At 43.5% G+C, this 27,569-nt stretch overlaps 1 protein-coding gene across 1 annotated transcript; it reads right to left on the minus strand.

Annotated features, from left to right (window-relative positions):
• Positions 1 to 305: 305 nt before the first annotated feature.
• On the minus strand, positions 306 to 27,569 carry EFHD1 (EF-hand domain family member D1). The gene is made up of 4 exons (XM_035133134.3): positions 27,153 to 27,569; positions 10,849 to 10,996; positions 3,814 to 3,948; positions 306 to 2,163 (listed from the first exon to the last, which is right to left on the minus strand). Exons 1-4 carry the CDS (start codon positions 27,458 to 27,460, stop codon positions 2,029 to 2,031), a joined length of 726 nt encoding a protein of 241 aa, XP_034989025.1. The 5' UTR covers positions 27,461 to 27,569; the 3' UTR covers positions 306 to 2,028.

Genomic DNA, 27,569 nt, shown 5'->3' on the forward strand with positions numbered 1-27,569 from the left:
GACTCCTATCAGCCCTGTGCCTAGTGGTCAGTGAGAATTTATTCATTACTTACATCAGTAATCACTTTACACTTAAAAAAGGTCTCAAAGGGATTTACAATATATAAAATACAATAAAACATATTAAACAAAGCACAATATATATATACAGTAGCAATTATATTAAAAAATACAAAATCCCGGATTGAGGCTTGTACTACTAAATCACTCATTGCATTAGTGCAAGGATTTTAGCTTGCACCACAGAACTCCCCCCCCCCCCTATTTCTCCCCTGAAGGATGAGACAGAATAAAAGGATTTCAAGTTAGCCTCCAGCAAATTAGAAAAGTTTTATTTGCATAACTAAGCAACAGGGGAAGAAAAATCAAACTTTTGCATGTAAAAAACATTATAAATATTTTAGCTAAAACATGTGATTTTTATCAAATATAATCTGTAGTCTTGCAAATACATTTTTAAAAAATTGTTTAGCATTTTCCCCACCCATTATTAAATATCAGGTGGGCTCCCTTTGTTATTCCACACTCACAGTTTAGTGTCACAGTGTAAAAAGCTAAAAGACAGTGAAAATAATAAAGTTGAGGATGAAAGATCCAGTTTATGATCAGATGACAAGCTTGGAAAGGAACAGAATGTTTTCCTTTTCTATACATGCAGATATATTTATATATACACATACACACACAAGTCTAAGTTCTGAATATAGTACAAGCTTTCTGAGCAGAGTAACATGCCACTTTCTGCTTTTGGAATCTATTTTCTCTTGCAAGCAGAATTCGCTGTTTTATGTAACTCTACAGAAGCTCTTTCATTTGCACCAATGTTTGCAAGAAGATTAACAATTCCATGGGGTGGGAAGCCATTGTGTCCCCAAAACTGTACTAATCCACTTCACTGAACATCTTATTGATTGATGTTTCCTTGCTTCTTAAAATCCAATGGCTTTAAAAATAAAAAAGAAGAAAGCGAAAAACAGCTATGGACGTACAAAAAGAATGCAATGGAATGTGGGCAGGGAAGATGGAATCAAACTTAGCAGTTATATTTGTTGTTCAAAAAGTACAGTCATTTGTATACATGGAAAGGGTAAAATTGAATGGTGACTGCTGTATCCCTGAACAGAATCTTTATGAGTTAAAAAATGGCTTGGACCCAGAAAAGCATGAGCAGAGTTCTGCCCACACACAAGGTTTTCCTGCCACCTCTTTCAAGTCATGGTACCCTGAAAAGGGTGTCCCTGCTTGCAGGGGTCAAGGGATGATGGGGGATATGCCATGTGGGGGCTGCATTGGAGGGGTGGGGTGGCATTGGGGACCAGCTTGTACAAGAATTTGAGGATTGAGTGGAAGACGTGCCTGCTATTCACCCAAGAAGCTCTTTGAATCTCAGCCAATATTTACTAACTGGGTTTCCCTTTACTGGGGAACTGTTGTACCAGAAAGCTGTTGCCTTTTCCCTCCACCCCCAATAGTGAGCACAAAGGCAGAAAAGAATGATACATTAGGAAATGGGGCATTTATTTGCACATGAAAGAATTGTGATCTGCACCTAGAAAAAGGGTCAGCTTGTTTAGAAGCAAGAAATGGTTTTGTAAAATTCAGGAGGAGTCAAAAGGTATACATACAGAAATGAAGCCCAAGGGAAATTACAGAGCTATGACACAGAGGCATTCAGAAGGACACAAGGAGTGGTGTTTTCTGACCAAGATGCAAATGGTAAGCACTATTATCAGGTGCTTCAACCATCTGCCTCAGGCTAAAGCATTAGGACATTTTGATTCCTCTAAGTCTAAGCAATACCTATTACAGCAATAAAGGGGGTTGCTTGAACCACTCCTAGTTTTGCATTATTCTGAATGCCACTGTGTGTATGGCACACACACCCCCAAGCATCTAGGTAGGAGGCTCAGAAAAAGAAAAGAAAAGGCTTCAAATCAGTTTTGTTCCCTCTCCTGGTCCTTCACCTAGTCAAAAGCAAAACTTGTAAGATTGTACAAAGTCCCTCAGGTGGCCGATAGGTTGCCTCAGTTATTGACTGAATGCAGACTTGAGTTCTCGGAAGGCTGCTCTGCGGTGGCGTCTCTCCTCTTCCTCACGTTTTCGCTCATCTTGCTCTGCTTTTATCTCTGCTTCAAACTTACTGGCTGAGGACAAAGCTTGAACCTAGAAATAGAGGAATAAAATTGTAACACAAAGAAAAGATTGATAGATGGGTTTGTATTACATCTGGGGTAGGGGACCTTTGGCTTGTGGGACAATTTTGGCCTAACAGTGGGTCCAATTTGGCCCATGAGGCCATTTCCCCAAATCACACCCACCTGTCAACCAGTGGGTGCCATGGGGTGACAGTTGATGGGGCAAGTTGGCCTGCAAGAGGCGGGGGAGATACATAAACATCTGGCTTGCAGGGTCAAAAAGATTCCCACCCCTGCATTCCATCATTAGCAACTTATTTCACTTATCTAAGACAGCTAGCTCTTAGCTGCCCTACAGGTGCTGTGAGATCACCAGTTCTAGCCAGAGTTGTACACAGTCAGCTTACAGTACTGTCAGACACTTAATTTCCCCTGAACTTGATCTGGGAGAAAGGATGGTGTTTTAACCAAAAGCCACAATGGACTCATCCACGCACCCTGTTAATGCTTGCATCTCACAGACTAGTAACCATTTAAGAAGAGGCACGTATGAAAAACTAACTGCTGCAAACCATCTAAGTCCTCAGGCCGTTAAGCACACCTATTTCTCTAGCCTGTGCTACGTAACTAATACCACAGGTTGCACACCCAATAGTTCTAATGTCTGCATCCAGATGACCAGAGTCAGCTATCTTGGTGTCAACCAAGTGCTATTTTAGTTCAGAATATGGTTACACGCCCTGCTTTACTGTAAAATGAGAGGGTATTTTAATTTAGGGAGAAAAATATATTGTGGGGTACTACTACCGTGTTTCTCATATTATAAGACATGTCTTATATTTATTTTTTCCTCAAAAAAACACACTATGGCTTATTTTCAAGGGATGTCTTATTTTTTTCCTCCTCCTCCTGCCGCGGCCGGCATTGCTGCTGCGCCTATCACTATGTCTTATTTTCGGGGTATGGCTTATATTCCTTGAATGCTTAAAAATCCTGCTATGGCTTATTTTATGGGTATGTCTTAAAATATGAGAAACAGGGTATAGAAGAGTTATCAGTAGTGAACTTAATAGATGACAGTTATCTTCCCTTGGTCTTGGCCCATGAGACTTTACCATGCAATTGGAATTATCTGCAGATCAGCCTTCGCCAACCTGAAACTTTCCACGTGCTTTGGACTACAACTGCCATCAGCCCCAGCCAGCACTGGGCTGATGAGAACTGTAGTCCAAAACACATGGAAAGCACTGGGGTGGGGAAAGCTCCCACCATACAAAGATTTGGGGGAGGTGTTACAATACCTCAAAAGTAGCCAACAAGATTGACTTGGTTGTTGTTGTTTTTTAATAAAGTGGCTTTTGTTTTCATAGTGAGACACAGGAAACGGAACAAGCATTCATTAGATCTGATTCACCCAGGCTCGGTTCCAGTTGCACTTTCACCCAATCTGAAACAGTTGCACTTTAACACAGCACTCAGGTTTACATTTTAAAAAGGGAAGTTTCCAGGTGCACCACTTTCCCAGTGTGAATAGTTAACTTGTGCTCTAGGTGGTATCATTGAGTTGACATGCAGCTGAACCCTCAATGGACCATACTTCATAGAAAGTGTGATTAAGATTGCAGCCTAAGACTTATGAACCCCCCCATTTCCTGATTCTAAGGTATGTTTTTCCTACCTTTGCTTCAAAGAAGTTCTTGGCTCCTTTTACTCCCTCAAGGGCGACATCTATTTCGGAAAGTTTTGCCAAAGCCAGCAGGCCACTGTCTTCTTCTAGCTCCCCAGCTGCAGCTTTGTGGAAAATGAGTAGGAACTATACAGGGGAGAAAATGGTAATTTAGAAAAAGTAACAGGATGAGCACTTAAACCTAAGCTTTCATGATTGGGAGCTGTAACAGCTTAGGGCAGGAAAATCAGTAATAAAGTGGTGAGCTTATTTAAGGCAAAAACATGTGAGACTCAGGAAATCTATGCCAACATTTTAATTATAACATAAAAGTAGCTATAGGGGATGGATTTGATCAGAGCAACTGAGCTGGGGGACGTTGGTTTAACCATTCTATAAATCCATTTCCCTGATCTGAAGTCTCTTTCTCACCCATGCCAGTGCAAAGTCGATGGGGCAGGAGACCAAAATGGAGAAATGGCATGTTGTCTCCACCCTGCCACCTACTCCACTTTTCTAATAATACCTGGAGCCTTTCATGATTTAGGTAAACACTTAAATATTGGGAGATCTAATAATGGATTTCCTATATCTCTTCTGTTTTGTCCTCAGTATACCTTATTTTATATCAATTACAATTTTACTACTTATGTAGACCATCTACATATGAATAATCGGAGTCCAAAGAAGAAATCAAAAAGAAGCTAGCTCCACTGCCACTGCTCTGTGCCCACTTGTTTGGTCCTGGAAAATGTAACAACAGCCCTGCTAGATCAGACCAAAGGCCCACAAAGTCCAGCATTCTGTCCTCCCCATGGCCAAAGCAATGCCTATGTGAAGTCCATGAGCACAATATGACAACAGCAATGCTCCCCACTCAATACAGTCGTGTGTGTGTGTGTGTGTGTGTGTGTGTCTGTCTGTCTGTCTGTCTGTCTGTCTGTCTGAGGGTACTTTGACTGAAGCCCTTTCACTTGTCAAACAGCCCTATGACACTTGAAGAAACTAGACTGAACTGGGAAAGCTAGGAGGCACAAGCTTGTGTGTGACTAGTCTGAGAGATGTCTCATGCTGCCACTCTTCCTAATACCTTGCATGGTCTTCATTGTCAATCTCCCCCCCCCCCCCAATCCACCCCAAGTAACATTTAAAATGGTTACAGGTAGGTAGCCGTGTTGGTCTGGATCGAAGTAAAATAAAAAAAATTCCTTCAGTAGCACCTTAAAGACCAACTAAGTTTTTATTTTGGTATGAGCTTTCGTGTGCATGCACACTTCTTCAGATACCTTAGTTGGTCTTTAAGGTGCTACTGAAGGAATTTTTTTTATTTTATTTAAAATGGTGAATTTGTGACATAGCACTCATTAGCACCTTATCTACCTGGTCTGCTAATTTCTTTTGGTGAAGTCCACCATGCCCTAGCACTTCTAATCACTCCAGCTTCATTCCTTCTCTGGCACAAGCAACAAGTCCTAAAGTCTTGGCTTGCCATTATATCCAAACATGGGGTTGTGGTTGGTTTCCATCTAAAAAAAGGGTGATCACTTTATCATCATGAAAGGGAGGAGCAATCCCAATTTGGACATAATGGCGAGCCAAGATTTCATGGCTCCTTGCCCTACTCAGACCGAGGGGAAGCACCAGAGCCAGAATGAGCAGGCAAGGTGGACTACCATACCGCTCAGTCCCAATACACCACTGCTTACTGCTGTGTGTGAACTGGCCTAGTGGCTCCAAACTAAATAGCACCAAATGCTAATACTGTAATACTCCAACTCTTCTTATATAGTCAAAGGACTCATCTAAGGTCCTAAATAGCATAAAACATCCAAACAGGGAATACCAGTACTATGGTAATTCAGCTTTCAAATTTCTTATGTAGTGTGATCAGAGTGGATTTCCATCCTCTGAAAAGCTCACATTCTCTCACTACAGGGCAGCATGCAAGATACCAGAAACTGCATCCAGCTCCTTTCATCAGGAAATTAGGCATCTGGCAGAACCCTTTGTTCCCAAGCTTCCCCCGCATGCCCCCCCAAGCTCCCAGCTGCTTACTAATTCAGCGTTTTAAAAAAACAAAGTTGAAAAATTCCCAAAGTCCCTCAGGGATGGGAGGGGGAGCATTACGAAACTGCTGGGCTCTTTTCTAGCAACAAATATAGGATGGGTGTGTCCACCCAACTGTTTGGTGAGTTTTGCTGCGCAGTGTGCTTGACAGGTCCTTATACTGAATCACATTCCCAGCCTCAACACATCCCTCAAGAGTGACACTGCCATGACTCACTCCAGAGGCTTAAAACTGGGATAGGATGGAGGGAAGGGCTCTATGACTGAGCTAACACCCCTCCCACTAGATTCCCCTCTGAGAGTAGCATAATTTTGCTTCCGATACTCGGCAAGTGGCTAAAAGCTTTTCTGCAGCTGGGGAAAAAACTTACGCAGTTACAAAGCTGCCTTTTATAGAGATACATTAGTCTAGGCATCCCCAAACTGCGGCCCTCCAGATGTTTTGGCCTACAACTCCCATGATCCCTAGCTAACAGGACCAGTGGTCGGGGAAGATGGGAATCGTAGTCCAAAACATCTGGAGGGCTGAAGTTTAGGGATGCCTGCATTAGTCCATCTACAATGCCACCTACTTTGCCTGGCAGCAGTTCACCAGTCTCTAGCAGAGATCCGTTTAACAGAGACCAAGGAAGGTGCCAACCCTGAATCTCCTGGGTGTATAAACTGGAAGAAGCTGGTTTTTGTTGTTGTTTGTTGTTGTTTGTTGTTTTTTTGCTGTGCCCACCTGAGATCTTGGTGCAGGACCAACAGAAGAGGGTTGTGGTGAGCTCTAATAATTCTATACTGCTTGGCTAGACTTTCTGTCCAGTTTATTGCCAGGTTGGAGGGCTTGTACCTGGTGGTGGGTGAGTAGGTTCAAGTAAGGATTTGATTACAGTGCCACCCACCCAAAGCCTAAAAGTCTCCCTGCCTGAGATGACAGTGGTAGTTATTATGGATTTTCTGCACTTTACGCTACAGAATCACTACTTCCTGTCGAGGGTGGCTCAGGAATATACAAGCTTCCCCATTTGGCCTGTGAAGCTGTTCTCCCTAAACCATGCCAACCTGCCCGACACCTGATTGTCATATGTGATGTCAGGTGCTGGGCAAGTCCCAATGTGACTGCAGAGAAACAGGTGAGAGCTGGAAGCCAGCTCTCAAAGGTTCCTTTGTTAGAGCAAGGTGCACTCCAACTTCTGTTGTCTATGCTTTGATAACATCTGAAATTAAATTACTGCAACATGTTATATGTAGGGCCGTCTGCAGAATTCGGCAGCCAGGTTGCTCAATGGGGCAAGACGGTTTGAGCATATTACACTGTTCTTGGCTGGACAGCACTGGCTGCAGATTAGTCTGTAGGCCCAATTCAATTCTTTTTGACTTATAAAGCCTTAAATGGCTCAGAACCGCAGTACCTCAAGGACCACCTCTCTCCATATGAACCTACCCGGACCCTGAAACCATTCCTCTTCAGCCATGCTTTGGGTTGATTAACATCCTATATTCTTTTAAATGTGTGGGTGGGGGAGGGGTGTTACTGATCTGTTCTTGTTTTTATTATGTACTTTGTTTGTTTTTAAAATCTTGTATTTTTGTGCCGTGAGATCTATAGATGAAGGGTAGCATACAAATTTAATAAATAAGATCGATAAAAAATTATAAATAATAAACTCCGGCATGTCAATTACATTCACCACCACTGAGCCATGGATCCTCTCAGTTTCAGTGGTGACCTATCAAAGTGATAAAGAAGCAGCTACTATATTGAAAGAAACCTGGTGTAAGCAGCAGGTTTGCCGGCTTGTCCATTTTGGTGACCTTTGTGAGCTAGAAGCTATCATAGCTGCCAAGTCTCCCATATTCCCTGGGAAACCCTCATTTTCCAGCCGTTTCCCGCTGGCAGCCTGGATTTTTAAAAACCCCGTGAATCCCCCGGATTCTTATCAGCCCAGGGAGGCTCCTTCTGCGCATGTCTAGAGTCTCTGGACATACGTAGAAGCGATTTCTGGCGCCGCGGCCATTTTGGAAATGGGCAGAGCATGCGGAGAAGCAACTTCCGGCGCTGCTCTGCCCAGTTCCAAAATGGCTGCAGTGCGACTTCCGGTGCTGCGCCACTGCCGATCCCGGATTTTTCAATCTGGGAGTTGGCACCTGTGGAAGCTATACACAAACAGATTTAAGACTTATTTAAATAACAGGTCCAGTTAACTGGGAGAGCATCCCATTCAAGTCATATGCACCATTTCCTCAAACACAAGTAAGCACATCACATGCAGAACAGTCTGTTCCAAACAAACTGAAGCTGCAGTTGCAATGTGGCCAATGGAGATCCACCTGGCTTTCAGAATTTCTGACGCTTGCTTGGATCAGTACTATACTAGATATTACTTCCCCCTGTTCCAACAACACCCCCTCACAGAAAAAGTACCCAAATGTCTATTACCAGCAAATGTTCTGAGATCCAAGACCCACTCTAGTCCAAGGAATGTCGGGTTGGTCCCTGTAAACACGTTGGCATGACCAGCTGTAGCAAAGTGAGCAAATACTCCAGAGTCTTCTGCATTGGGCAGGTTCCTCCATTTGGCTGAGAAAGGAGGGAAATATGCTGTTGTACCAGCTGACACAGCCAGAAAAGGCATGTGGGAATGACTCACTAAACAGCTGGGAACAAGTCATAGGTGCAAGTTGCCAAGACCAGATCATCTATGCGCAGGGGTAGAAGGGACTATTCTGTGTAAATGGCAAATGATTTGAGCACATTCACATTGTCCACATGTCTTCTGCAGAGATTCTTCACATTGCTACACAAACTTTTCGGGACATAATCCACAAGGCGTGGGTGTGTTCAGGTTTTGCAAAGTTGTATGCCTACTGCATGCTCTTCATAAAGTAAGCAAAGAAACCCATACATCCAGCGTAGTAGCTAAGCCTCAGAGTAGTGATTTAAAGGATGCTTTAGACCACTGTGTGGATGATGGGGTTGAGTCTATTTCTACACAACACAAATTTTTATAAGTAGGAAAAGGGCAGTTCCACATGTATCATATCTGAATATTGGCCCCATGTTACTAACAGCAGACACTGATACAGAAAAGTTGCCGTTGACGTAAACAGTAGCAGGCATATTGCTTAAATGCAGCAACTTTCTTCACCTTGGGATCTGGGCTAGAATGGTGTGGAAGCAATTGGTGATATATTGATGGGTTGATAAGTACAAAATTAACTTTATTAAAACACCCCTTGGGAAAGGTATGGTGGAATAAGTAACCATTACAAAAGCAAACAGCTGCACAAGTTTCAGAGGTATGAAATGAACCTCCCTGGGAAATTCCTTTTCCTGTAGCAGAGGACACAAGGTGCAGCCAGAATCAATATGGAAATAAATGTGATGCTCAACTGCTGCTGGTGGGCAACAGTAAGAGCCACACAGGCCAAGTAATAGGAAGCAAACAGAGACAAGTTGCTGATTTCTAGGTTGAAACTTCTAGTTGGCTTCAGCCTGAACAAAATCACATATTCCCCCAGAGAGCAATTTTGCAGCCTTTTATAGGCGTGTTCCTAAGTTGCGATGGATCTGCACAAATCACTTATTTCATCTACTTCCTTAATCTTATTTTTAAAATGCAGAAAAAGCAGTTCTAATTTCCTTGAATGTTGCATGTCTAATGAATCATATTTTTTGTGCTGATCTGCAAGTCCATGGTGGGCAAACAAAATGCTCTCTTGCAAAGCAAGTAACTTTGCACTATCCCCTCCTCCTGTTCTTTTAGCTCTCGTGGTGCCATCATGATGAGAAATAAAAAGTTTCAAACTTATTTACTGTCAAAAAAGTTACTGCTCTTCCATTTATTTCCCACTGTAAAAAGCATCACATATATGTCATATACTCCATAGTCTCCAGCGATCTACCTTCATATTGCCTTGCCATATCTTCTTCCGCTCAGCTCATAGCTCTTGTCTCAACACACAACCATTTTTCACCCCAGCAGGGACTGGTTTCGCCAACCCCTAGGCATGCCTTTAGCTCCATCTATGGTTTAGGCTCCCTGCTTTCTGCCCTACCAGTCACAACAGGCCCCAGCTACCACTGTGTGTATCATGCATATTCATATTCACACACACACACACACACACACGAAGAATGACACATCCTTAAGACTGCAGTTCCCTCACCAACGCTGAACCCAAACAAAATCAGACTTAGCCATCCCAATCAAAATTAGCTGTTGAGTGAAAGTGGCTTTCATGAAGACAAAACAGGCCCCTCGGTCACTTTTATTGCATAGTTTGTAATCTGACAAAAAGAAATAAAAGGAGAATGGTTATGATACCTTTCTCAACTTTTGCTCATTGTCACAGGTACCGTAGGTAACAGGAGAGGCAGAGTTGGAGAAAGCTGTTCTGCCCTACTTGTCCTCCAGTAAGTCAAGATAATACTTCAAGGACAAAGAATGAATCTTCTGAACTTCAAGCCTCAGACTTTCAATCCACATAGCTTCTGTCCTAAGTATGTAGAGGATGTCTCCATATCCAGTCATGCCACAACACCTGAGCCTGAGAAATTGCTACCGTATCTGGTGTTCGACAAGCTGAAATTTTCTACAGTAGTTAAAGCACAGCTGCTTCAAACAGCATAGGTTTAAAGGAGAGAAGAAGAAGAGTTTGGATTTGATATCCCGCTTTATCACTACCCGAAGGAGTCTCAAAGCGGCTAACAATCTCCTTTCCCTTCCTCCCCCACAACAGACACCCTGTGAGGTGGGTGGGGCTGAGAGACTTCAAAGAAGTGTGACTAGCCCAAGGTCACCCAGCAGCTGCATGTGGAGGAGCAGAGACACGAACCCGGCTTCTCAGATTACGAGTCTACCGCTCTTAACCACTACACCACACTGGAGGAAGTGAGTTGGTGAAGGGGCACATTTGTTGTGATAGCAGAAGTTCCACATTTTTATTCCCCATTTGGTTTGGCATTACATTTTATTTTCTGCTGACGTTTACCTCACGGAAGCTGAGTTTGCCATCAAAGTCTTCATCCACTTCCTTGATCATGTTCTTCAGGCCCAGATGAGTCTGAGGTGCCCCAAGCTTCTCCATCATCAGCTTCAGTTCCATAAGATCAATGTAACCATCCTTCCCAGAGTCATACCTAAAAGAAGGAAGGGGGAAATGAGAGACATGAGAAATGTCAGAGAGACATAGCTTTGTTGGCTCAAAGGCCTTCAGTTTAAGGAGTGCTCAACGCTCCCTTGTACATAATGTAGTTCCAGCTAGTCAATGCTGTCTCAAGACATTTTGGTGCCTGGTACAGATCCCCAATAGTGACCTAAGAATGCTTTTAAAATTCTCACTGCACTATGCAGGCACAAATTCCTGCCTTCATCTGTTTACCCACTCCATGGTGCTGCCAGAAGGAGATCACTTCACACTGCCACATGGCAGGGCCAGACTTGAAATAAGCTACTTCCAGAGCTCTCAAGTGTGTCATGACAGAGCATTCTACAGAAAAAGAGAAATGGCAAATAAGGATGTAGGTTTAGGATATCCCGAAAATTATCTGGTACAGAAATTTATACCATTGCCCATTTAAAAATAGCTGATACAGTCAAACCTTGGCTCCTGAATGGCTTCGTTTGGTAACGTTTCAGCTCTCGAACGCCGAAAACCCAGAAGTAAATGCTCCAGTTTTTGAACATTTTTCAGAAGCCAAATGTCCAATGTGGCTTCCGCTTGAGTGCAGGAGGCTCCTGCAACCAATCGGAAGCTGCACCTTGGTTGTTGAATGTCTCTCTTCCGAAACGGATTGCGTTCCACAACTGAGGTTTGACTGTACCAGCTTTCCCCAACCTGCTGCCCACCCCCAGATGTTTTAGATTAAAACATCAGAGATCAGAGATGTAGTCCAAAACATCTGGAAGGGGCACGTTGTGGAATGATGGTTCAAACGGATGAGACACCCGCTCAGTACTATCCAAATGTGCACCTACTTGATGTCTACTAATTTCTACTGTAACTTCTATGTAGGCGGACAAGTGTGCAATCATGGACCACAGAAGACTTGAGACAAAAGTAAGTCAGATATCCACATAGTAAATACGTCTTGACTTTAGAACCTATTTTTTGAAAAGGTACCTAAGAAGTGGGCACTCATTTCTGAAAGGAGTGACTGAGATCCCTTCAACTAAAATAATAATATTGATGGTGAAATGCATTTTCCTTTTATCAACCTATTGCATTATTCCAAAATATGAAGCGCCTTTTAATGGCAAGGGTCCGGCTTCCGATTGCAAAACATGTGCTCAATAGCATGTTCACACACACAAACAGCTGAACTCGATGGCAGTGAAAATAGATGAACTGGAATCTAAAATTGGATAGCACAGCTCCAAGGACAACAAAGGAGCAGTTCATATATATAAATATATATATGGATGGTTCCTTATCATGGGAGGTGGGGGTGGGATGGGGAGCTGAATAATTACTGAAGCTTCTCTGTTCTGCGTTATCCTCCTAACTCTTTGCCACTCTCGCCAATATCCGGTTGCTGCTTTTAAAAAGAAAAGAAAAGAATCCACAAGGGCAGAAACCCAGTTTTGCAGATAGGAAAGACCAATATAGAAGGAACGAAAAAGGGAGCAAGGAGCAATTAAGATGACCAAAGTGAGTGAGAAAGAGAGAGAGAGAGAGAGAGTGTGTGTGTGTGTGTGTAGGGGCTGGGAACAGACACTCCCCCCTGCCCAGTATAGAAACCAAAGGGGCTGCTACAGGACTCCTCCTTCTCTGCACTGGGCTGCTTCAGAAGGGACAGAACTTATGGGCCCTCCTCTGCCAGCCAGACTAGTAAAAACAGGCTGATAAATTCCGACAGCTTATTTACAAGGCTGCTGTAAACTGAGGTCATTATAACCGGAAACTCCACAAGCAGTGATAGATACTTGGAGCAGAAAGAAAATGTTAAGCCCCATTTCCTCAGCATGACACTCCACCTGTGGTGATAGGGGAATTGAAGCAAGGCAGTGCTCATAGAATCATGGAGTTGGAAGGGACTCCAAGGGCCATCTAGTCCCACCCCCTGAAATGCAGCAATCTCAGCTAGATCATACATGACAGGTGGCCATCCAACATCTGCTTAAAAACCTCCAAGGAAGGAGAGTCCACCACCTTCCGAGGAAGAACATTCTACTGCCCATGTTCAAGGCAACGTTGTAGTAGTCAAGTGAATTATTATAATCTAAGGAGGACTCATGCACTTTCACCTACTTTTTTGTTTCTTACCTGCACTTAATAATAATAATAATAATAATAATAATAATAATTTATACCCCGCCCATCTGGCTGGGTCTCCCCAGCCATTCTGGGCGGCTTCCAACAGAAAAATAAAACACAGTGATCTTTTAAACATTAAAAGCATCCCTAAACAGGGCTGCCTTCAGATGTCTTCTAAAAGTCTGGTAGTTGTTTTTCTCTTTGAAATCTGATGGGAGGGTGTTCCACAGGGCGGGCACCACTACCGAGAAGGCCCTCTGTCTAGTTCCCTGCAACTTAGCTTCTCACAATGAGGGAACCGCCAGAAGGCCCTCGGTGCTGGACCTCAGTGTCCGGGCAGAACGATGGAGGTGGAGATGCTCCTTCAGGTATACTGGACCGACGCCATTTAGGGCTTTAAAGGTCAACACCAACACTTTGAACTGTGCTCGGAAACGTACTTTGCCATGAGGTCTCAGGGAGGTTTACAATTACAGGTATTTAAAAATACAGTATTTAAATCAGTTTAAACAAATTACAGCCACAATTCCAGCAAAGATGGTGGGCACTGCTATGCTGCAACATAAAGGAAGAGAACAGATAGCGTACAAAAATGAAATACATCACAGGGAGTCACAGCCCAGGATAAAAAAGTATTTCCACAAACATAGGCTTACTAAAGGTATTCTGGAACCTCGGAAGCTGCCTTATATGAAACCAGACCATTGGGTTTCTACACCATTATTGTTTCTACACCAGAAGTGAGGAACCTTTGGCCCTCCAGATGTTGCTGAACTACAACTCCCATCAGCCCCAGCAAGCATAGCCTAGCAGTGGTGGCCAAACGTGGCCCTCCAGCTGTTTTGGGACTACAATTCCCATCATCCCTGACCAAAGGTCCTGTTAGCTAGGGATGATGGGAGTTGTAGTCCAAAAACAGCTGGAGGGCCAAGTTTGGCCACCACTGGCCTATGGGCAGAGATGAAGGGAGTTGCAGTTCAGCAATATCTGGAGGGCCAAGGGCTCCCCATACCTGCTCTACACTGACTGGCTGCCACTTTCCAGGATTTCAGATGGGAGTCTCTCCCAGCACTACCCAAAGTTGCCTGGGGATTGAACCTTGGACCTTCTGCATGCAAACAGAGAAAGTACTCTGTCACTGAGCTACAGTCATTCCTCTAGCTCAAAGCAATGTTCTGAGAGCTGCCCCGTTTGAAAAAGAGGGGCTAGGATGCTGGTGCACAAGGAAGGCAACTTTGCAGGAGGAGCAATAGCTCCACAGGGGTTAACCGAGTGTACTCAGGATTCACAGCCACCGGAGCAAGTCTCACGTATCTGTCATTCCAGCACACAGGCAGTACAAAGCAGGGATTGTGAGAAACTGGGTCTTGCCAGCAATGGCAAAGCAATGCACTATCCCGTCAGCACAATAGGAGTTTAGTGCGCCGTGCCAGAGACAGCCTTCAAAGCACAGCCTCCCAAAGTTGTGCCACCTCAAAAAGCAGAGTGGCTATGGAATACTCAATCTGTTCTCAATTCAGCAGGACCTAGGCAGCAGATGAAACAGCTCAGCACAATACAAAAGGAATTAGAGGGAGATAATGTTTCTCCTCCTCCACTACTGAGTCCTGAGAGGCAGCACTGAGGCATTTAAATCAGGGGGGGGATATCGTTCTGTGGGTGTGGAGCAAGAAAGACAAACTTGTTTTTCCAGAGCAGAAAGAGCTCAGCACAAATTCCTGCAGGGAGTGAAGGTTGCATCACATCGCTGGCCTGCAGCATTCCCCACAAAGGGAGAAGTTGTTTTAAGGCCCCACGCTCAGCCATTCCAGAGTGACACGGTACCAGGCATTATTGTGATCGTACCACACCAGTGTTGCATCAACTGCACTAGATCCCGGTCCATTTCATGCCTCAATTCAAAATGCTGGGTTTGGGGGCTAGCACGCCCATCTTCAAATATGCCTAAATACTAAGCCTTTCATATCCGAGGCCCTTATCTGGGTATCCCTGCCACCCTACCCAACATGTAACAGTTGGCTAATGGGAAAGGACCACTTCTGTGGGGCTGCCTGTTAAAAGAAGGTTCTCCCCAGCAAGGCTTGCCTGCCACTTACATTGTCATTTCAGCATCGGGCAACATCTTTTTAAATTTAATTTAATGCAATGCATTAAATCTCTGCTGGCGATATTATGCTTCTTTTTATAATATGCTTTTAGCATGTTTGTTTAAATTATACCTTCTGATTTTTATTTTTTTATTTTTGGTAAGCTGCCTGTGAAATTGTTTGAAGGGCAACGGAGGGTAGAAGTTATAATAAACTAATTTGCACCACACTCTTGCATACAGGAAGCTGCATGTATAATTTCAGTCATATAAAGAGGGCAGAGCTTCCCCCAGAGCTTCAGTAAAGCCTCCTATGCTTCAATCAGCACCATGGATGAAATCTACTATACGTTTTGGAAAGTTGTTTTGTCTGTCTCCTATGTATTGAGCACCTCTTAAGATATCGTAACCAAAATTTGCAAGATGGTTCCCAAGCTCAAGGAGCAGAGTTTCCACATAAGTTTGGATACAATTGAACATCATTTTGAATCAAGATGGCAGACTGGACTTTTCAAAAATGGACTTTTCTTAGAATTCCTGAACAACATAAGGCCTCTAGTATGTCATAATGCCCAGAGCACCTTTCCTTTGCCAATGCCATCTTTGCTCACAAAGCATCAAACCAAACGTACGTGAAATTGTTAAGAAATATCTAGGATTTTAAGCGCCAGTATTTCCAAAGCCAGCCTCTCTTGAGGGATGTGACTGACAGTGCAACCCTAAATATCTCTCATCAAAAGTACATTCTGAGTTAAATGGGACTTACTCCCAGATAAGTGGACACAGGACTGAAGCCTAAATTTCCTTTCCTAGGGAAAAAAAGAGCCAGAATTAGGGGAGCAAAAACTGCTGGCATCAGTGTAACATTGTAAGGAATGCATGATGCTTATCTGTATAATTTGAGGGATGAAACGAAATTTGAAAAGCAAAATGGAATTTCTTCAGTGCTAATCATGTAAGGTGCCACACCAACAGATTCATGCAGACCAAGCTACAATTTTGTTGCAGAGATAACAATCAATGTGTTAACATTAGGTGAAAAAAGAGGGCTTGACCCAGCTCAACAAGCTCCCAATGATAGAGAGAGAGAAAACGCAGTTAGAAGCCACGTGCCCTTTTTTAATATGTTTGTAAGGAGTGTGTGAGAAGCCCTCCAACCAGGACTGATGAACCCAATGCCTCAAACTGTATGTCCCACACTAAAGAAGGAGGCCAAGGCTTCATTCAAGAGTTACTTGTTTCAGATGTAACAAAGAAGGACATCGAAACAAAATAAAAAAAATCCTTCCAGGAGCACCTTAGAGACCAACTAAGTTTGTTATTGGTATGAGCTTTCGTGTGCATGCACACTTTATAAGAAGACATATAACCAAATTTTGTGAAGCCCCAAAACCAATGAATTCCCCTTCATTTAAGCAACCAAATCCCAAGACACAAGGCAATCAAGATAAGGGGAACAGAACAAAGACATAATTTATTTTTTATTCCCCCCCCCCCAAAAAAGAAGAGTCTAGTTGTAAACAGCTGTGTTACAGTATCAAAGGACTTGGCTTCATCAAGTGTTTTCTTCCCTCCCTTATAAAGAGAAAAAGCAATACTCAAAGGAAGTTGCTATTATCTTGGATTTTCAGTGACAGCCCAAACAGTTGCACTTTTTGTTAAAATGACCTTAACACATCGAGGATAAAAGACAAGTCATTTTTTTAAAAAAATGTGGTTATGATTGTAATGCAAAGGACAAAAAAGTTGAGACCATGGGGGTGGGTATATGTCCATGTATTTGCAATTGCTATCAGATGGCACTAGGACTACACAGGCATCCATGCAAGGACTGAACAGGTGGAGGAAGAAATGGAACATTTGCTGTCTCTGCCTCCATTGACGCACCTGCTGTCTCAGTCCTCCATGTGTTCAGCAGAAGTGTGAAAGGGGCTGTATGTATATAGAACTGTACACACATAGGATCCTCTTCCATTGATCCCCAACTGCTCCAGAGTTCCCAAGCATGTGAAGAAACAAATGCACTTAACAGTTGTGTGTGCAAACAGCCCATTTCAAGCTACATTGAAGCCTGGAACATGATCCCACTCTAGGAGTTCAGAGAACCAGAGGGAACATTGGCAGAGTCCTAAAATGAGAGTGAAAAATATAGGCTGCCACCTATTCAAGGATATTATTGGCTTCAGAGTATTTGACTGCAGTACTTAGCACATATTACTTTGAGAGTCGAATGGCCTAACCCTAGCATGACAGGAGCAATTAGAGGCATTCCTGCCTCTTGCCACACTGACCACCTCATAAACGAAACTGAGCTAATGAAGCACTGTTGCAGGTATCAGCAAGGCAAGACCTGAAGGCAGACTCACAAGCTCAGTCTTCAGAACTTATTGTAACTACCGGTAGCAGCTTGCCCTGAGCAGAGAACAGTTTGGAGGTGAGCTACAGTACTCTGAAGAGTTTCTCCAAAAGTTTCCAGGAGACTGTGAGGAACAGGACCATAATAGTTTTGGAAGACTTCTCATCGTGAAACAGCAAGCTAATTACAACGCAGACCATGGAAACACCAGAATCTCAAAGAGTAACCTGCTCCACATAAGACAGCTGTGAAGCAGAGACCACTTGAGATTGTACCTGGGTAGTAACTGCTCTACACAGTTAGTGTGCAGCCAACTGTTTTGCGATTCAAGCCAGTTTGCAAAAACAGTATGTCGGGCAAAGGAGGTGCTACGTGGATGCAGTTTTTAACAGCTTTTTTTAATATAGTGAGCTTTGTGTGATAAAAGCCAAGTACAGCCTGCATGAAATAGTGAATATAGCATCAGGCATATTCATTAATTTCATTTCACATTTGTACAGCGCTTGATTGTAATAGAACCTCAAAGCATAGACCATAGAGGCGGGAGTTCGTATCCCACTTGATCAGGGATAGCTGAGTTGGTGAAGCATGACACTCTCAGTTGTGGATTTGAGCCCCGCATTGGGCAAAATATTCTTGTATTGCAGCGGGTTGGACCACTTGACCCTTTTGGTCTTGTCAATTCTGTGACTGTGTATGCTTACTGGGTGAGCTTGGGCAAACCAGCCCAGCCTTGTGACAGTAAAATGAGCGGGGGGGGGGGGTCTGATGCCTTGAGCTTCTCAGAAAGGTGGTGCAAAAATGTGGAAAGAAAGAGAAATTACTATAGCACTTGTCAAGAACAAAGTGAAATACCCCAGGCTTCCCAGCCTCACTCCTCCTACCCACCCTCCAAAAGAATTCCCCAGCATATGCCTCCTACATATCAGCAGACATTTGTTCTAGAAATAGACATTTGGTTTAAAAATTCCTGTTGGTTCTTACTGTTGATATAAGCAATGAGAAGGCTGCTGGTCTAAGCAACAGCTACTAATTTTAACCAACAATTAAGGTTGGCTAAACTGTGCTCTCTTGTAATGTTCCAACATCAGCAACTCAGATTTCATTTCATGCGCTCAATGTTGTCAATCTAGAAAATTTAGAAATACCTTTCTTTACTCTCCGTTTGAGGATAGACATTTTTTTGTTTCCAAACATGAAAAAAATATCAGTGGCATTTTCATTTTATATATTATCTTATTTCCTGTATTAACTATTCATTAAGGACCAATTCTTATTATGATTTTATACAGTTGCATCAGCATGGAATGTGCTTTAAAGAATACAAGAGCCAAAGCCAAAGTCCAAAGAATTTTTAATCTAGAATGCAACATGGGAAAACAACAAAGGAAGGGAAGGGGAACTGCTCTAAATTAGAGACTCCAGAGCTTACCAAATCTCATTTAAATAATCACCCTTAATACATGGAACACATACCTGTAAATAATACATGAACTTAAACTATGTCAAGCTTCAAGACCAGCAATACAGTATAGTATTCACCAGAAGTATACAAATTTTACACGGGAGAGTCCATTAACCACCAGAGGCATACCTAGAGGCTGGCAAAACCAACTACTGTAATCAGATGTATTCCAAATTAGGGATGTCTAATTAGCATAACAAGAAAGAAAGAGTAACACTTAAAAAATTACAAAGGATTTGGATACCCGGGCTGGTATCCAAATACATTTGTGTTTGTTTCAGGTGGGTGTGGGTGTATAAACAGGCAGTATCTTTATTAGGACCAACCAAAACATCAAAAAAGTGAGCAAGCTTTCAGGTTCTTCAGAAAGCTTCATCAAACTAGATATTTTGAAGAATGTCTAGCTTTGTCTTGCCAACCTAGTGCCCTCCAGTTGTTTTTCCAAGTACAACCTATCTAGAGGGCAGCAGGATGGGGAAGGCTGTTCTAGCCTGAGGTAGAGTTCTGGAGAGCTTGAAAGTTTTCTCACTATTTTACGATGTTTTGGTTGGTCCTAATGAAGTTGTTGCCCTGTTGTGGATCTAAAGAAATACTGTCTGCAGTGGAAAAAGTAGATTAAGATACCATTCCCAATCCCAGCCGAGCCTGCGTTCTACACTAGCAAAAATTGCCCATGAATTCTAGCATCTAGACTGTAATTCCTTTCACAGTGAGGATTTCTGACTATTTTTTTCAGGGCTTGCAAAACATCTGGAAGTGCTTGGAGGATCAACTACAACTTCCTTTTCTCCAACAGGCTGACACAGGAGGATGACTGGTTGCAATGTCATACCACTGCTCCCTTCCTGGCATGTACTAGTACTGAAAAGAGTCAGGCTTTGGGTCTGCAGGTCTGGCACATTCCCTATATAATTAAAGAGGAGTGTTTAATCAAAACAGAAAAGTTGGTAGTAGTGGTAGTAGCAGCAACAACAACAGAAAGCCCTGCTCCACTCTTTCATACAATGTGTTCCCTCTCTCTCTCTGCAATAATTTGACTGAAGGAATGTGCAAATCACACCAACACTGTACAGAGATTATTTTCAAAGGCTCTCATAATTAAAATATCTCAATGTATCTGCAGCGGAACCATCACTGTACTGTAAACATATCCCTTCTGACTACTGCACATGGCAGTCCATTGGTATCTCTGGTAGAGAAGAATGATGGATGAGGTTTTAAAAAGATGCATTCGGTTAGGGACTCACACCCCCACACCCGGGCAATCATTCTTGCCAGATTAACACAGCAGTAAAGAACTTTATACTACGCAGAGCAGCTGACTGAAAAGGCACAAAGGCAGTGGTCTGGCAGACAGGGAAGGAAGCCACAGCACAAGGGGCTGGATCACAGCCAAAGATAAAATCAAAAGACTAGGTATCTCTTCAAGTATATGCACTAACAAAATTGGGGGGGGGGACTCCCATTTCTCAGTCTACACATCACCACCCCCACCCCAAGAGGGTGTATTTGTAGCCTACATGCTAGACAGCAGGGGACTGGTCTGCCTACTGAGTGCAGTAAAATCGTGTAAACACTACACAGATCAGTCAAGTTTTCGCTCCAATATTTACACATCATGCCAGTGCCAGAAAGGCAGGGTGGCTGGGTTTTTTAAATATTGTCTTGGACAGGATATGCCTGCATTGCTCTGATAGGGGCAGTGATTTCTCCTTACTCCTTTAATTTCTTGCCAGTCAAAGAGGATGTACATTTTAAAATCAGAAGAGAGTAATTTTCTTTAACGAGAAGCTTGAAACAAATCAGATCAGGCTGAATGATTTCCACTAACAATTATAGATTAGTGATGCCCACATATAGAAGCCAATAGATTTGAACTTCACTGGAATTCTGGAGGTTCAGGTTCCCAGATTCTGATATTTGAAAGCTGCTTTGCATAATGATACTTCTGTAGGGAAAACACGCAAAATGTAACATAAAGCTTCCCCATGCAAGCACCTGGAGAAGAATAATTACAAAGCCATTTGTATGTTAGCCATTGAATTATTTTCCTAGTACTATTAAGATTCAACATTGATTCACTCCTGTATATCCATCACTTGTTACTTTTTCATATCATTATTACTTTAAACAAAAACAAGAAACAGATTCATAAAAGTATAGTAGCCATTCTTTACAGATTAATGTGTTTTATTCTTCTAGAAATAAATATTGCTGGTAAGTTGTCAATGCTTCAAGATGTCATCCTTCCTTTGTAGGGGTAGGGAGGTGGCACCCCCTGGCCTAATTCCAAATGGATGGTGGGGGGGGGGCTAACAGTAGAGCTATAGAAAGTAGGATGCACAACTGACACATGATTCTGACCCCACCCAACATTAATATTAACCATTGTTTAGTATAATATGTGAATAGAGACTTCCTCCTCAGCTATGGTTAAGCAGCCATCACCCTCTAAAAGCTGCAGAATAGCATATAAAGAGGAAAACAACAACAACAACAACAACAACAACAACAACAACAACAACAACCCACCCTGAAACTGCTCACAAGTCTTGGCTGCTTTTGCTGGAGCTTTTAACTATTCTGTGGTGTAGCAAACCATAGCTGAAGTGGTTGTCTGTCAGACACCTGAACTTTAATTATGGTTTACTAACCATGGTCAACGGTGTCTGTGGTTTAGCATCAAATGCAAGCCAACTTGCCATCATGCAGTGATAGCCACCAGCCTGGACAGCTTTAAAGGGGGTTTAAACAAGTTCATGGAGAAGCCAGGTGTGTCTTTTGCTGCTGCGCTACCCTGCAGACCATCTGAATCACCTGGCCAGGCAGGCCAGGCAGGTGAAGATGCTAGGCACCAAAGGTGGTGCCTGGACATCTCCATCCAGTCGCAAAAGGCCGGTTGCCAGTCACAAAATGTGACTGCTGCCCGGCTAATTTCTGACTATCCATTGCTAAGAATCCTGAGTGGCAGAAGGCTATGGACATAGGTACCTGGCTGGCCACTGTGTGAGAACAGAAAGCTAGATTATATGGGTTTTTCGTCTGATCTAGCAAAGTTCTTCTTTATGTTCTTATGATCTGAAATCGCTCTTCTGGATGACTAGCAATGTTAGAACTAGAATGTGCTTTATTATGTTGACGTGCAGGGAGCAAAAGGAAATATTCTTCACAGCACACAATTGGCCTTTGGAGCTTATTTAGTATGTGGCAAACGGCCAGCACTAGAGCTGGGTTCAAAAAAGGTCAAAAAGAATGAATGAGAACATTGAATGCTATTAACCAAGATGTTCAGAGCAAAGCATCCCACATTTATTCACTGATTGTTGAAGACAAGTCTGGGGAGTGGGGAACAGCATTTCCAGATATGACCACCTGAGACTAAACTATTTTGTTTGTTACTTCTGCCGTCAATCGCTTTCCCTAAACTAACGCATATAGAGTTGGTCACTGGCTTCAGTAGACCACCATGGAGGTTCTGTAAAACTGTTATTAAGTGTTTAAATATAAAATAATAATAATAATAATAATAATAATAATAATAATAATAATAATATGGCTAGGCTTTCCCAGCCACTCTGGGCAGCTTTCAGCAGAATATAAAAACAACATGGACGTCATTAAACAAAAAACAAATGGATGTTGGACTCTGAAGCCAGATAAGTTTTCTAAAGCTAAAATTCCGCTGTGCGCATTTGTCAGGTTTTCTGGCAAAACTGAGGAAAATCCTTTTCCGTAGAATCCCCGTAGAATCCCCACGCTGAATAATAATTGCTTTGTTTTCCTAGGTGTTATTTGATCTGGAAGACACTCATAACTATTCTTTCCCTCCTGGAATTATCCATCATTTCCCCACCCCAAGATGATTTTGTTTAATTAGCCACTGTGCCTTCTACAATTTGAAAAAATGGTTTTATTCTAAGGTAAAGGAGACTGTGAACAAAGCTTATCAATACCTAATTAGGGCTGAACAAAGAAAGTTGCATCAGCAGTTGTCTGCACTGGCAGACCTCCCCTGTGTGCTTCAAAGAAGCCTCCTCCCCAGATGCTCACCCCTACAGTCCTCCAGGTCTCCAAAACCCAACCAAACTAGCTCCTGAGCTTTCTGATGGGAAGGTGGGAAGCCACGCTTGTAGTTGCTGTGTTTGTCCCGTTGACATGTGAAGTAGGGGAGAAGTTTCTTAATATTTATATTGAAAACACTCCCCTCCCCCTGACTTCCTACCCATTCTCAGTTGCTTCAATTGCTTCTCTCGCTCAGCTCTGGCATCAGAGCCAGGCTGGGGCAAAGACATATAATAAGGAGGTAAGCTGGAGGAAGGGGACAGGTTTAAGCCTCCCTCACCTTCACCACACATACCCTTTGAACCTACAAATGAAGATGCCATCCCCAATGTTATACACAACTAGAGCAGATGCATCAACAAACAAATGTGACAGGCACCATCACCTCTAGTTTTAAAAAGCATAATCTCCAAGGATCTGTTGACATAAAACACATTACACGTTCCTATGTTTTTACTAAGGGTTTCTGCCTCTGCTTTGCCAGCCCCCCATTCTCCACACCTGGCCAACCCCTCCCCTCTTTACATCTGACCAAGTCTCCCCGTCACCCCAAGCCCTACCCACTTTTAAAGGAGGTTGGGAGGTGCTTCAGAGAGTGGTTTCGCAAACTTCAATGCAGCCATGTTTAACAGAGAGTGGGAGACACTTCAGAGAGCAGTTTGGCCTTCCCCATCTCTGTTGAACAGCTCACCTGGGCCATCCACACTACTTGGTTGCTCACTCACCTGTTGTTTTGTCATTCCCCAGGAGTTGGCATAGCCGCCTATTGACAGCCTCAAATTGCAGCAAGACATGTTTATGCATACTGGGGGAAAAGCATAGCCCACTTGTAATATAGTGCCTTTTCACAGAGGGTTGGAGCTGGACTGGAACTCACCTCTAGGCAGGAAAGTCATGTTGGCAGAATGGGAAGACAGTTGTTACCAGCAAGTTGTTACCTGGAAGGTGGAGGCCAAAATCAAGGGGGCATAGCCTGCAAGGTCTATAGCCCATGGGGCTCATATGCATTCAATATTGCACAGGAAAGCTAGATACTACTTTCCGTCTTGCTGCAACGTTCTTATGGGGAGGTGACGTTTCTCTTCTGTACAAGTATTACTGTTACAGAGGTCCTTAAAAATCCTAATGAGGTTCAGAGTGTTGACATGTAACGGAAGTGGAAAACCAGAACTTGGACTGATGAGTGGTCTTAGTTAACACCCAGCTTATTTATATCCCTCCCATTATGGCACTAGTAGCTTTCCTTAGACTGGAAGCACAGCTGCTACCGGTACTATGTTTTAAAGCAGGTGTGGGGAACCATTGGCCTGCCAGAGGTTGCTGAACTACAACTCCCTTCATTCCTGGCCATTAGCCACGCTGGCTGGGGCTGATGGGAGTTGTAATTTAGTTACACCTAGAGGCCCAAAAGTTCCCTACACTTGTTTTAAAGTGAAGTAAAATACACAGCATTTGTCTCTGTATTTCCTAACTAGCCCACAGACAGTGCTCGTCTTTTTGCTTCTAGCAATAAAGAATTCTGTTAATTCTGCCCTTGGGCTTTGCATTAAGAACATTGCAGTTGCCCTTCAGTGTACTGGTAAAAATGCAGTTATTTCTTTCTACCTACCAACCACAAGAGGCGGCACGTGGATGTTATTTAAGGGCAGCATGGTCTCAGAAGCACTTTCAGTGCTGGGATAGAATCATGGACTTGCAGAGTTGGAAGGCACCCCGAGGGGTCATCTAGTCCAACCTCCTGCAATTGCTCTGTGCTGTAAGGCTCAGGTGGGTGGGTTAGCAGCATTTACAGCAAATAATGAAGGGTGGGCTACAATTTTTGTCATTAATAATGAAATGAAGTATCAAGTAGTTTCTCCTTAATTCTGAGGTTTTATGCAACTGATGGGGACAATCTATTTCAGCTCCTTGTCTCAAGGGGAGTGGAACAGAAAGTGCTCTTCTTTTTCAGCCTCAACTCAGTTTCACAGGTTACACAATCTCCACTCTCTTGGCTTGGGATATGCTTTATGTCTTCAGATTCCTATCTCAAAGATGTGGTCAACTTTGTACTTGGTCCCTAGCTCCACCAACAGCCTCTCCTTAAACAAAACAAAAACCAATCAGGGAAAACCCATAGTCAAGGTCAAGGGATCTTTGTTGCAACACTAAATAATGATGGAGTTGTTATAGCTATACACATCATATTTTATATAATGCACTGTCCTGCCTCCTTACAATGGCTATTTCAGCACCATCATAAATAGCTGTTTGGGGGTCACATTTTCTTCCAGGAGTACAGGTTTATGGATTAAAAAAACCTTTATAAACTAGATAAAAGTAGTGCTAACATACTTAGCATAGTAATCCCCTGACAGTTAAAAAGGCCATAGATTGCTTAATTAGCCAAAACTACTAGCAAATTACACTGCCTGAATAGTAAGAGCTGTTCGGCAGTGGAATTTGCTACCAGGGAGTGTGGTGGAGTCTCCTTCTTTGGAGGTCTTTAAGCAGAGGCTTGACAGGCATATGTCAAGAATGCTTTGATGGTGTTTCCTGCTTGGCAGGGGTTTGGACTGGATGGCCCTTGTGGTCTCTTCCAACTCTATGATTTTTCTAGGAGACAATATTAAACTGCAACCTACAACTTTCAGAACACGTCACCCAGTACACTTCCACATCCTATGCATGTTTGGAAGTAAGTCCCACTTAGTTCAGTGGGACACGTAATTGCAACACTGACTTAAGGAAGCTATGCTAGCATAGACTTACTAAGAAAAGGCAGCCCCAAAAGTCCCTTTTCAAAGGGTGCTTAAGCAAGACTGGAACAAGTGACAAATAGGCAGATTTCACGACTTAAAGAAACATGCTAAATATAACTGCAGTTGGCTTTGCAGAGATGGGGAAGGTCAAACTTTTTTGTTGTTGCAGTGTGGCTTTTTGAGCATTGCTACCAAGTATAAACTGCTCCAAAGCTAGACCACAGAAGAAAAACAAACCTTGAGATGACTGATACAAGAGGTGCAGTTCACACACAGTGGTCCCAGTTCCGCAAGTTGAAAACTGCAACCTATTTTACAACTTATTTAAAAATAAAATAAAAAGAATACAGATCCTTTTTCACCTTTTCTCCTTCATAAGACTATACAGTACCAGTACTGCAGGAAGAGTAGCAAAGGAAAGAAGTGCAGGCACCTGAATGCTACCAACCTGGGGCGGTACTTGAAAGCTCTACTTTCCAAAATGACCAGGGTAGATGTAGTTCTGCAAGGCTAGTGCAACGCCATTCTCAACCTGCTTTGTACAAAATAAGCCAAGACCCAGACTCTGGCTTCTCCATAAAAGAACTGCAATTAAAGAACTCTTAGTTAAGAAACCAAGCTTGACATCCATTCTGCAGAAGCAGTTATTTGTTTTAGGCTGCAATCCTATCTATGCAGTTAGTTACCTGGGAGTAAACTCCGCTGAACAGAATGGGTCTTACTTCAGAGTAAACATACAGAAAATCATAGTTCTCTTTTCATTTCATACAACCACTAGGAAACAGTAGGGGGCGGCGGAAAAAATTGCTGCTTCTCACTAGCCAACCACTCACACCTACCCCCAGATCACAAGAGCTTCAAAGCACTTTTTGCGAGGCTACTAAACCAGCAGTCGTGTGAAATAGTACTTGACCGGATTCAGCCCGTGCTTCCAGTGAAGGCTCGGTTGCAGAACGTTTTGCTAGTTAAAGGCCGCAACATTAAGGCTGCCATCATACATACACACACCCACACACTTACTGGAGAGTAAATCCTGAACTAAGTGGGTTGGGTTTTTTCCCCTGTCTAGAAAACATGGACTAGAATCGTGCTTGCATGCAATCCCGATCTCCATCAGCAGAGGAGCTGCCTATTCCGCGGAGCTCAACGGGATTTTCTTTTTTTACACCTCTGGACTAAAGGCGCTGAGAACCGCGCCGCATCGGTGCAACTCCAAGCGCACGTGCAGGCGCCCGGTTCTACTCCGAAGCAGGCGCCTTCCACTCCGTACAGGGACCCGGGCTAAGGAGGAAAGGAGGGTCGGGGGGGGGGGTACGGGGCGGTGCTTACAGTCGGAAGAGCCGCTCCATGTCCTTGATCTGCCGGCGGCTGAACTCCTTGAACTCCGTGTAAGGATTGAAGATCTGGGCGAAGCGGGGCCGCGCCGCGCCCGCGTTGATGTCCTGCCTGCGACTCAGCTTGGCGCTCAGCTCCGGGTCCGCGGAGGCGTTCACGGGGTTCTGGTCCTCGTCGTCCGGCTCCGCCAGGCTCGCCTCAGACCCCGCGGGCTCGTCCCCGTCCTCGGGAGGAGCCTCCGAAGTGCTGCCGTCCCGCAGCAGCCGGCGCTGCAGCTTCTGGGCCAGCTCGGCCGAGGCCATGTTGCGGGGCGAAGAACGAGCGGCGGCGAGAAGAAAAACCTCCGCGGGACCACTTCGCTCCTGCGCTGAGGAAGAAGTCTGCTGCCGGCCCCGAACTTTATTCTAAGAC

Source organism: Zootoca vivipara, chromosome 5, assembly GCF_965207765.1.
Source record: "Zootoca vivipara chromosome 5, rZooViv2.hap1.1, whole genome shotgun sequence".
In the NCBI taxonomy this organism is placed as follows: domain Eukaryota; kingdom Metazoa; phylum Chordata; class Lepidosauria; order Squamata; family Lacertidae; genus Zootoca; species Zootoca vivipara.